Source organism: Mauremys mutica, chromosome 9 (assembly GCF_020497125.1).
Source record: "Mauremys mutica isolate MM-2020 ecotype Southern chromosome 9, ASM2049712v1, whole genome shotgun sequence".
In the NCBI taxonomy this organism is placed as follows: domain Eukaryota; kingdom Metazoa; phylum Chordata; order Testudines; family Geoemydidae; genus Mauremys; species Mauremys mutica.
Window position 1 is genome coordinate 28,599,098 of NC_059080.1, and position 13,194 is coordinate 28,612,291.

Consider the following 13,194-nt stretch of genomic DNA (forward strand, 5'->3'; position numbering starts at 1 on the left):
AATTCAGTTATATCTGATGTTTTACAGGTGAAAGCTCAGATGGCTGGAGTCATTTGAGCTAATCCAGTTAGCAACTTACATAACTATTTCTGACTGTTTACTGCAGCCTTCATTAACCTGCCTCAGGGATGTGCTAACTTTTGGCTCACAAAGCAACAGAACTGACTTGTTCACTACCATGGATTAAAGAGGACACATTTGATAGAATAGTTTTGAAATCATCAGCATTAAAAACTGTAGATCCAATCCTGCACTCATTACTTGGGCAACATTAAAACTGAAGCCAAATGTGATTGTAGCATTGTGTCCTGGTATTTATAGAAGCTGTGGACTAAGTTACACCCTTCCTTTTTAGGAGAGCCACATGTAACTTGGTCTGTATGAAAACATCTATATCTAAAGTCAGCAATCTAGCTCCTAGATTCAATATGTTTGGATATATTTATTAGCAATGGGTGAAATTCAGATGGTTTGGATGTATCGTTCTAATAGATCCTGTAAAATTTTGGGTGCTTATCCAGTAATATATCTATATCTTTTGAAGCCTACTCTCTGCCTTTTCTCTTGTTTTTGACATAATTATTTGTATGACCTCTTATCTCCCCCTCCTCACCTAACCACTTCCTTCTCCCATCCCTCTTCTTTCCTCTGCTCCCATAACACTTTTTTAAAATACCAACAAACACTGTTCCTAGAACTCCACTGCCATCATTGATGACACTGGTGTTGTCTATAAAACTGGTGGCAATACACTAGAATAAAACTTAGTGAATTAGTGGAGTTTTCTTTACGACTAGCCTCAGATCCATGTTTTAGGGGGCTTTCCTGTACTGAACATCAAAACATTTAAAGCTCACCCAGCTACTTGTACTGAAAGATATCACCATTGCCTGAGTTTTTGGAGGATTATGTGAAAAGTGTTTGTGGTATTAGTCCAGTTTGTAGTGGACAAGGGTCATCACCAAAGCCGACAGTAAGCATACGCAGACTAAGCAATTGCTTAGGGGCCCCAAGCAGCTCAATGGTCCACCATTAGCTTTTTATTATAAGAACTTGCCTGTTTTAGTATTAGGGGAGCAAAAATATTCCTGCTTAGGGCCCGCAATGGGCTAGCACCAGCACTGGTCAGCATCAGAAATGGTACCCTTGTAAGTCTCAGCAGAGAGGCCCAATAATAGAGACTGAACAACAATCTGTATAGAGCAGGGATTAGGCACATTAGTGAGTTATGGTAAGGGAAGCTTTTATTGCTCCTGCCCAAGTTGTATTAAGTTCAGTGAATACGTGGAAGATTTCAATCCCCTAACTAGTTGATTCAGTATCTTTCCATGAGTATTTGCTATAAAAATGAAAGGTTAATTTTGTGACTAAATGGATTTAGGACATTTTGTTTAAAGTTACAAAATTCTGTTCTAAACTATTTACTTTAAAAATAGTACTTTGTAACTGAATGTAATGTTACTATATGACTTTCTAATAAGGATTATCCTCTGCTTCTATCTCAAGCTGCTTTTAGTACACGTATGAGTCAAAATGTTGTTAATTTATCAAGTTTAAATATCAGAAATAATTTTCCTTTGACCTTTGTTCCTCTGCTTTTCTATTTTCTTTGGCTTATCTATGGATGTTTTGCTTGAAAGAATGTGAATTTTATATGGTGTGAGCGTTGTCTCTGCAATTTGCCTTACATGTGCTTTCTTTGTAAGCTACACTTATGTCCTACGTAGCTAAGCTTCTGACATTTCTATTTATCTCACCAACACATTACATATGCTTTCAGTTTCATTTCCAAAGTGTCGTTTTTTTCTTACAGGGCTCTCTACACTTTGATATTGACTCTTCTATAACTACTAATTACTTTTAAGCCTTATAATAATCTGAATTTAGGAGAGAAGATAGTGCTGTTTTCGCTATAAGCAGTGTTGTGACTAAGAAACAGTTGCCAAAAGAAAGAACAATTTGAAACTTCACCCACGTAATTGTACATGATGGTAGATTTTCAGGACTTATGTAGAATTCATGCTACATATGTTTTTGAAACTGTTCACCATGGTCATTAAAGTGAATGACTCTCTTTCCCACTGAATGTGAAAAGAAATTACTTTTAATCAGTGACATAGCTAGGAATGGAAAATTAGGTGGGCTCCAATTTATGGTGGATGAGCAGTGACCAAAGGTCTGATATCACAGCAAATCATTTATGCTGCAAATGACTTAAAACAATTAAGCCTCCACATGCATTAAATATTGTCCGTGTACAGCCACTTAACATAACATAATGTAGAGTCTACATAAATCTGCAGGAAATGTACTTAGTCAAGCAAGCGGTGTCACCAAACCAACAAAAATGTAATAATTTTAAATATTAACCAATTACTAAATGAAATGAAAGTCCATAAAGAACTTATCTTGCCTAGCTAGTGTTCCTCCCACCATCGCAGAGATGGACAGGGACACACACACTCACACACACACATACACACACACAGAGCTGACACACGCATACAGGGAAAACATGCACACACACACACACACAGGGACAGCTCTGTCTCACATGCAGGTAGAGTGCACACACACACACACACACACAGAGCTGACACACGCATACAGGGAAAACATGCACACACACAGGGACAGCTCTGTCTCACATGCAGGTAGAGTGCACACACACACACACAGCTGACACACACATACAGGGAAAACATGCACACACACAGGGACAGCTCTGTCTCACATGCAGGTAGAGTGCACAAACACACACACACACACACAGCTGACACACGCATACAGGGAAAACATGCACACACACACACAGGGACAGCTCTGTCTCACATGCAGGTAGAGTGCACACACACACACACACACACACAGCTGACACACGCATACAGGGAAAACATGCACACACACACAGGGACAGCTCTGTCTCACATGCAGGTAGAGTGCACGCGCGCGCACACACACACACATATACACACACACACACACAGAGACAGCCCATACACATGCTTACCGGGACAATGAACGCATACACACTGCCTACGAGGGAGAGAGCAGCCAGGGGTTGCTGCCAAGGTTCTAGCTCTCCCTGGGCTCCACGCTGCCAAAGGAGTCTGTGGGTAGGAAGGATCTGGCAGAGCTGCCAGAGCGTAGCTTTCCAAAGGACTGGAGCATATCTCCATCCTGGATTTTAGATGCCAGAGCAATGCTCCAGACTGCTTTGGCAGCACTGCGCCCCATGAGGATGCATTGTTCCAAAAAAACCCCAAACCTGTTAATGAATGCCCCAGCCAGGCATACTCATGGCTATCCCCTACTTTTAACATGGACAATATAAACTATTAAGGAGTGGTTACTCCATGTGTGAATTGACTGTTTTTCAAAGTATTTTATCACATTAAGTTTCAGGTGTAAAATGATTGTTACTATAGGTGGAAGCAAAATTACAAGACTAAAGGTTAGCAATGCAGTGTGATGTAAGACTGACTTCAGCTGTGAATGAGGTGTCCTTTGTGAGATCTCAAAGAAACATCTTTCAAGTATGGTTCTACTCTGAAAAGTAACTTTATTAAAAACCTGCTCCAGAAGAGAAATGCCAGTTTTGCAGATTCCAAGTATAATCTGAACACCAAAATGAGTTCTTTCTGGTTCATGCATTACCAACAATAAAGATTTTGCAATCAGAATTTAGTTAGGAATACTGTTGATATGCAAGCCAAAAGAGAATTTAGGTCAGTCTGTAGAATTAATTAGTAGTCAAAATTATCTTAATCATAATACAAATAATTATAAAATAGGTGGATATATTTCTAAGTATGCACGGAGAGCAGATTGATTAGGATGGGGCCATTTTTACATAATCACTTTTTCAGGGAAAAACTGTACTTTCATATAACAGAGTTTCTTAAACACTTCCACTGAGATCATCATAACTCCAAAGTCAAAAAGGAATTAAAGGAATGGAATAGGACTTCATTATCAATATACTCCTGAAGGTATAGGTTAGAGCCACATAAACTGTCTCCAAAGGCATTACACAATTGAATGCATTGCAATATGTAAAAACAACTATATGAGATAAAGGTGAAGGGACTTAATTCTGTTCTCACGCTGGTGGAATCCCACTGAATTCAGTGAGAGTAAAATTTGGCCCTATGTTTTTATTCCAGTTTCTTATATAACTTGTGAGGCTGAACATGATCAGTGATCTTCCAAGGAGTTCAAGCTGAATCCAGTCAAGAATCTAAGAAAAGATTCTTAATCTCCACATAAGACTGTCTTTCAGAATGGTATTTTTTCTGCGTAAGGCAAATTTGTCTGTGCTTTATGTAGACTAATTGTTTTAAACATTTTAATAAATGTTTAATATAATAACAATAATTAATAAAGACACTTTTTTGGAAACCAAATTTAACAGTACAACCTGTGGGAAAAAGCCACAGCATGTACGGCTCCAATTTTTCGTGCACAGAAATCCATCAAATTAAAAGCCTATAGTCTGTCTTCTCATCAACATCAGACTCAAGAGGAGCAGGAACTAACTTGGAGGAAAAGGGCTAGCCACAAGTATGTGATATATGCCATCATGTGCCAGCAATGCCCCTCTGCCATGTACATTGGCCAAACTGGACAGTCCCTACACAAAAGAATAAATGGACACAAATCTGACATCAGGAATCATAACATTCAAAAACCAGTAGGAGAACACTTCAACCTCTCTGGTCACTCAGTAACAGACTTAAAGGTGGCAATTTTGCAACAGAAAAGCTTCAAAAACAGGCTCCAATGAGAAACTGCTGAACTTGAATCAATATGCAAACTAGATACTATTAATTTGGGCTTGAATAGAGACTGGGTGGCTGGGTCATTACACAAATTGAATCTATTTCCCCATGTTAAGTATCCTCACACCTTTTTGTCAACTGTCTGAAATGGGCCATCTTGATTATCACTACAAAATTTTTTTCCTCCTGCTGATAATAGCTCATCTTAATTAATTAACCTTTTAGAGTTGGTGGCAACTTCCACCTTTTCATGTTCTCTATATGTATGTATATCTTCTTACTATATGTTCCATTCTATGCATCTGATGAAATGGGCTGTAACCCATGAAAGCTTATGCTCAAATAAGTTTGCTAGTCTCTAACTAAGGTGCCACAAGTACTCCTGTTCTTTTTGCGGATACAGACTAACACAGCTGCTGCTCTGAAACCTGTCATGTATATATGGATATTTGAGGGCACAGACCACCAGATATTGCATATTTTCATGGCAGCAAGTTTCCTATTCAATGCCATGCCAAGTAGTAAAGCATGAGTGACTGACAGCGTGCTTAAATCCCAATTCTATGATTGATTTGGCTTGTTTGTTGTTGCCAGCTCCTTGTCAGGATCCTAAATTATACTGAATACCAATTAGTCCTTTTAGTTGTTCCTAAGTATGGTAATGTCAATTCAGCACACCAAATTGTTCACATAAAGCACCTTATGCAGTAGCTAACATTGCTTTATTCAAATATGCTACCTGTAATTTAGCAATGTGTGAGTTCAGAGGGAGGCTGTGGGGGGAGATAGGCAAGAAGTCTCCCCCTGTTTGTGCCAGGGCCAAGTACAATAGTAATCTCTCTGAGCATGGATTGGTAGTCTTGTTCCCTCTCTTCACTGACTTGCCAAGCAGGATCAGTGCATCAGGGCACTAACTGATGCCACCTTAATGGATGGTGCAGAGCGTGCACTAGCCCCAGAGAGATTCTGCCTCTTGAAAGGCAAATCCTCCTGATGCTTCCCCAGTGTGGTGGGGCTCCAAGCTGCACCCTACAAAAGGCTGCAAATTGTACCACAGAACCTGTGGGAAATAACAGCAATAGCAATGAGTTCAATACCAGCAGGAATAAGGCCCTAAACAGAGATTATGTTGTGGTAGTTAATTCAGTTTTCATTTTCTATCTAAAAGTGAGTCCCCAGTTTCCCTGTCATAGGCAGCTTCTGGGTCTGGAAGAACTGGCCATGATGACCGCTGTTTTCTGAGGACAGATGTGACAGTTGCATACCATGTTTGCCAGCCAAGAATATAATGCTAGGTCATCAGTGGTAGAGTACGTTTGGGGCTTTCTGAATCTCTATACTATTCTTCCCTCTTTGGACTTCCTTATTTTGATCTCTCCGGAGTGTCTGTTTTATATTCTTGGCGATTTCTCTATCAAGGAGATGAGAGGCACACACAGATTCTTGTTTATTTACTATGAAAATGGAGAGAACAGAGAACCTATTTTAGGTATGTGTCAATGCTTTATACATGCCTTGTTGGTGTGATAATATGATTCTCTGAAAAACTCAAACTGAAAGATTTAGAGAGGAAAAGTCAGAGAGGTCACCATCTGTGTCATTACATGTCCTACTAAGCAGTGTTTTAGCAGCTATAACGTGAGGGAAGAGTTGCTGAATGGCACATTAGAGAAGTCTGTCCAACAGATTATGAGGGCTCATGAAACAGTATTACAAAGTCTGATACAGGATGATAAGAATGAGAGAAAAGGTTTAGGATCTTCTCTCAGTGACAAAAGTGTTACCTACCAGTCCTGTCAAATTAGTTCTTTTGGCACCACAATTGCTAGTGTCAGTGTATATGTAAGTGTCCTTACATGTTGCTAAAATAAAGGCACAGGAAATAACACAAATTATCCCTGTTATGACTGTATAATTATATGGGAGAAAATGACAAATTTACACAGCTTAGTGTGTTGAACAAAATTACTTGTACAGGGCACAATCAAACACATGTCTACGGACTAACATCATAAAACATAGGTGACATTTAAAGCAAAACTCACAATTTGGACTGATATTACTGTATTTTTTCTGAAGAAGCCAAGAAAATGCTGCTTTATGTGAATAAAAATGTTCTATCTACCTGTCATGATGTCTGGAGTAGTTCATAACTGAGATTGCCAACCTCAGGGCAGACTGTCAAAAAGCAGGACAAACACCCCAAACTGATTGAATGTTCTATAATTAGATTTCACCAACCCAGTAACAAATGTGAACTCCTGAAGTACTACAATAGCCTTATAATGGAGTCACAGACAGTCCCCTTTGACACTCCAGGCTATCTTGCCACCCAGGTAAAATGGACTATGTGATAAATTGTCACTTACACCAAAGATCACAAAATGTTCAGATTGCTCCCAGTCCCAAAGATCAGTCACTTACCCCAGGTCAATTTGTACTTTAGATCTCACACCAAAGACAATGCTTGTAGCCAATCCTGTGATAAACTAAGTAAAAGGTTATTAACTAGGAAAATGAAAAAGTTATTTATAGGTTAAAACAAGCAAGCATATATACTGTGATTGACCCAGGCCAGTTGGGAACAGCAGAATAGCAGAAGGCAGATATACTGGCCACTGGATTAACAGTTTTCTGTTCCCTGACTGACCAGAGCAGGGGCTGCTCCAGGCTAATGAGAACACCTGACTCTAATGAACCTGCAAAGAGTCAGATGAGGCCATTAAGCTAGTGTGACCACCTGACTGTAATTAAGGCCCTGCTGATACTATAAAAAGGGCTCACTCCAGTCAGGCAGGGGGAGAGCCAGGGAGCCAGAGGAGAGGAAGTGCGGCTGAAGGGCTGGTTAATGAAGACACCCTCAAACCATCGTTAAGGGAGCCCTAAGGTAAGGGTGAAGAAGGGAGAAGCAGGAGAGCTGTGGGGAAGTGGCCCAGGGAAATGTAGCAACTCTGGCAGTGAAAGGTTGGCTGCCAACAGCTGCTACCATTAGGGTCCTTGGGCCGGAACCCAGAGTAGAGGGCAGGCCCGGGTTCCCCCCCAACCCACCACTACAGGAACATCTCCTGGGAGGGGAAGTGAGGCCCCTGCCAGGACAGGAGGCTAAATTGTTCTGAAATAATCCCCCAGGGACAACAGAGACTGTGGGAGTTCTCTCACCAACCTCTTTGCTGGCACATGATGAAAAAGGCTCAGTAGACTGTAACCCTGGCCCTAGAGAGAAGGGCTACATGGAGGGTCACAGTGAGCCACAGAGGCTAGCATAAACCGCCTAGAAGTGCAGGACCCATGGGGGCAAGGTCGGAGCTCTGCCACAATACGCAATGAGTTTCAGTCTGTGATTCAAAAGGTAACAGTTGTAGTAATCTGTCAGTTCAAAATTTATTTCAGGACTAACCCCATGCCAAGCAGCATGGGGATCTCTTTGCTTATGTCTAGGAATCTTTGCCCCTCACAGTACAGACAGCATAAAGGAGATTCAGTTTCTCCTTGTCAGGGATTTTTATCCCCTCCACTCCAGGGGCCAAACTGATGGGATGAGTTCATGCATAGGTCTGTCTTCCTTGGAGGTAATTAGGAATGCAGTCAACAGGGATTCTCTTCTTAGATGCTACACCATACCTCATTTGCCTTCAATAGGCCATCTTGTACGCAGGATGAGCCCTTTGCATTAATGCTTCATTTCCTGTTTGGTGAGTTACGCAATAACAGAGGTTTACAATGCAAACTCTCAGTATAACTTTACACCATGGGCTACAGAGGTTACAAATGAGATTAATACATGCAGCATCCTACAAACATTTTATCAAGTCTAAACACTGTTACACTGATAAGAATGTGTTTATCTAATATCTATTTTAATAATGCTGACACACAGGTAAGTAAGACAGGTTTCCAGCTATGCATTTGCAAGTGTTCAGTGAGGCCTGGGGCGTTGTCATGAGCTGGAACCTGGTCTGTCAGCATCACACTAACCAACCAACTAACTATATCTTCTGGTGCTCTCTTTCGGCCTGAAGGTTGCAATGGCTGGTGTGGCCCTCTTCCAGCCATATAAAGTCCCATTGGTACAAGACACAGATATCAAGGTGATGCATACTGTAAAGAATTTATAACCTAGTACATACAAGACTCACTAAAGACACAGAGGAAAGAGTCACTTCAAATAATTTTTTTAAATCTATTTTTGTCAATATTTGCATTAGCTATACCTCAGTTAATTAACTTTGAAGATTGTTAGGACAAAGACTTGCAAAGGGATCAGACTTTCTTACACTGAATTTGTCTATTTGTAAATCAGAATGTTGAAGATGGACCTGGATTCATTTTTAATACTTCAGTTGTATAAACTGCATATATTAGGTATATTTTCAAAGTGCTGCACAGAAATTTAGCTACATGATTTGCGTTTACCATCACTGGGAGTCATGCAGTTAAATCACTACACATGCCTGAATATATGTCATTTTTATTCATATTCTGTTTGTTTTCTTTTACATTCTAAAATCTTCATCTCTGTCATAGGTACGCTAGTTCTGCCAGTGACCGTCAAGGGAGCACATCCATGAGGAAGGTAAATAATTATTGCACTACCTTAAAAACAGAAATATTCCAACCAATCTAATTTCATTATTACGTATTATTTATTTGTTTATATTATAATAATGCTTAAGACCCCCTAGTCATGGTCCAGGACCCCACAGGCGCTGTACAAACTCAGAACAGAAAAGCCAGTCCCGGCCCCAAAGAGCTTACAATCTAAGTTTCACTGTCATATCTTGATGTAAAGGATACACAAGGTATTATAGTCTTTGAGTTTTGTCTATACTGATGAAAGATTTGAAAAGTCAAGATTTCTCAAGTAATACAGAAATGATGGGCAACATTATAGTTACAAAAAAACCAAGTAGTCCAGGGCATGCTTTAAAGCTCAAAACATTGAAAGTGCATTCAAATTACCTGCAAAGATGGTGGGTTAGGCATTGGAAGGAATCTTGTAAATTTTCCAAGGCATGCAGGAGTATTGGGAGAGAGGTTTACTTTATTTCGTCCTTATATTTCTAAAATTCTTCCCTGCATGTGATTTTTAAACAATGCCAGGATTTTTATATCAAAATGTCTCCCTCCCCTGCTTTAGGTTAAAGTTTTGGCTTGCCCTGTATGCCCTGCCAGGGACTCAGGAAATAAAAAGGACCCCTCAGTCTCCTACACTGTCTGTCTGCCTTACAGATTACTGTGCTGGGCTAGAGAGCAGCTCCTGCAAGACCACTATTCACCACTCCAACCCTATGCAAAAGAGGGTTGGGAGTAGGAGGAACCCTAACTCTTCCTCCTAACACACCAGCTGGCACATCTGTGCCAAATTACTTCCCCCAGCAGCAATGGAGAAGAGGACATTTTCACTTTGCACCACAATTCAGTTCCTAGTCTTTTTCTGGGTTAATGTAATTATGCTGCTCCACAGCTTGTGGTAACTATACAATCAAGCCCTACTTCACTTATTTTGTTTATTAATTACTTAAATGTAATAAACAGATAATGAGGTTTAATTTAAATAATAGTTACTTCATCTGTAAATCTCAAAGTGCTTTATGAAGGAGGTCAGTATCGTTATCCCATTTTACAGACAGGGAAACTATAGAATGGCACAGAGCAGTGAGGCCACTTGACCAAGGTCACTTAGCAGATCAGTGGCAAAGCCAGGAGTAGAACCCACTTCTCTTGATTCCTAATCTGTCTACTAGGCACTTTACCTTTAATCCACCTAAATATATAGCTTTAAAATTATGTCTACATAAGAGAAAATTGTATTTGATTTTCTTTGTTGATTTTTGTCCATGGTTTCTTTGGTCAGAATTCAGCCTTCAGATACAACATGCAAAAATTCTGTTGAACTCATTGGAAGTTGCGTCCACATAGCTGAGGGCACAATATAGTCCTCTGCCAGACTGCTATGAATTTTCATTTCCTTCTGGTTATGCACTGCGTAGCACACATACTTAATAAACAGAACTGAAGTGCGCTGGACAAAATGCCTTGGTGTCCAATCACTTTTTGCTTATTACTTGAATTTGCATTCTGTTCAAATTAAGATCAGCATTTGTAGCAAATTGTATAAGCAAGTGGATTTGGTGATTAAAGTTTTCTTCAAGCTTTGAAACAAGAAATAGACTTTTAAAGGCTCCTAAGAATTAATTGATAACATCACACCTTTAAATCTTAGTCTAGATAAGGCCTCTGAAAAGGTATAAAGGGCTAGTACCTGATACTGGGATTTTCTGTAAGAATGATGACCATTTATAAGACTGAAAGACTTCACAATTAAACTCATTGTTGTTTAATATCTATATCTCAGAATGAGGATTAGAAAAACCTGAGAGAGGATAACATGCCATCTGCAAGGATAGGCATGTATGCAAGTAGCTAGAAGACTTTGAGTAGATGACATGTTTTTTGTGGCCAGATTTCCAGTTTTTAACAGCTAAACATGTGAGGCCTTATGTCTTGACCAGATAAAAGATGCTTTTTTAAATCAAGACAGCGGACTCAATGTTGCTGAGAGATTAGAGACTGCTAGGAGTGAGCGGGCTCTATCAGGGAGTCCTGGGAGTTAGGACTTAGACTCCAGCCAGGTGGGGCCTGGGAGTGGCCTGCCAAAGCAGGCGAAGTCCAGGCAGGAAGGAGAGGAAGAAGCCCCAGGGAGAAAGAAGAAAAATCTTTGTTTCTGTGGACTTTTGGATAGACTTGAACACTTTATTTTTAATGTTTGTTAAAGTAATAAAGCACAATCAGAGAAGGGATGGGAATAGACAAATGATTTTTAGTTTCTTGAACAATCCAAGAAGGGAAATGAGACAGGCTGCCTGTAGGCAATGAGGGATGCACTGGACACTTCTGGCCCACTACAATGACATTTACTGTGTGTTTTTCGTTGACTTACAGAAACAGTGTCACCATTCTCATGGACCACTGTAAATAACTATTTTCCTTTTTTGTCCTAGTCTGACATTTCAGAACATAAAAAACACATTACCTTCTGAACAAATGGAAAGATAACATGTCATTTCCAAGAATTTCTGTGCTATCTGGCATATAAAACTAGTGATGATTTGCAAAAACAGATGCACACATATATATATGTATATGTACACACAAATATCTGTGTAATGTTACTGTTAGTCTGTGCAACTTTAGTTTAAGGATGATCTTTTATTGCCTGACTCTAAAAATAGTTACTCTAGGTAATTCCACATCACTGTTTAAAAAACTTTAATTTTTTCTACATGATCATACTCCCACACGGACCTAATGTTTGATAGTTTCAGACTAAATAATTTTACAGAGAAACAGAAAGGCATTCCTGAACACTATAACATGGTTCACAAATATCTTTTAATGGATGAGGAACAATAAGAAAAGAAAGGGAATAAATCAAACAGCTATAATTGTAGCTACTACTTGGATGTTTTCAGGTGACAGTAAGAATAATTGCTTAAAGAGGCCTGATGTAAGTTCCTAGAATTGGCATTCATCTCTGATTCTGGTTGTTTGTTATAGTTATTTTCAAAATGGGAGCTACCCAGTTTTAAAATGTACTCATCAATGCCTTGCATAAAAAAATAATTTTAGGGTTTAATCTTCAATTCAACATTTTTTTTTCTTATCCTGTAACCAATATAGATAACCAAGATGGGGAGTATCTAGACTATGTTGGGCCTGATTCTCCACTGCCGTGTGTCTTGTATAGTAATTTACCTCTATGCAAAGTGAATATCCTAGTGAGTAAAAATATTACAATTCTGATCTGATAACGTGTCTCCCACTGTGCAGTGTAATTGACTACACAGGTGCCAAGGAGTAGAGAATCAGGTTTTTGCAGACAGATCTTCGGCTAGTGTAAACTGGTATAGCTCCAGTGAAGCTGAGCAGCTATATCTGAGTATCTGTCCCCTTGTGTCTAGTTCATGACAGAAGCTGCTCAAGCTGCTCCATATTGGGAAGATGTAAACATAATTGATAGTCTGCTGTCTGAAATTACTAATTTAGGCAGCAATCCTGCTCATATGTTGAGTGTGTATTTGACTGAGTGTTGTTATGTATCTGCTCACAGTGCATAAAGTTAATCACATGTGTAAGTCTTTGCTGGAGTTACTCAGGTACTCTTGTCTCTAGTACCAATGAGATATTAACTCATGAATTTAGGAATAACAACCCTACATTAAACTAGCCATTTTAAAAATTGTGTAAAACCTTAGCCTCCAGCATGTTCTTGACACTTTATGCACCAGATAAGACACTGGGAGAGAAGAGTACTACCTCTTCTGCAAGACAAAATTTAGGTTCTTCAAAAGAGACAATCAGAATGGCAGATTATATCAATTTGAACCCAACTCCACAATTTTCAAAAACTCAG

The 13,194-nt window shown here is 39.5% G+C and overlaps 1 protein-coding gene across 1 annotated transcript in view; it reads left to right on the forward strand.

Annotated features, from left to right (window-relative positions):
- LOC123377890 (connector enhancer of kinase suppressor of ras 2-like) overlaps positions 1 to 13,194 on the forward strand; it is a 474,233-nt gene that overhangs the window by 383,989 nt on the left and 77,050 nt on the right. Inside the window, exon 15 of the mRNA XM_045031225.1 lies at positions 9,306 to 9,354. Within this exon, the coding sequence (XP_044887160.1) occupies positions 9,306 to 9,354 (49 nt within the window). The remainder of the gene's footprint in view (positions 1 to 9,305; positions 9,355 to 13,194) is intronic.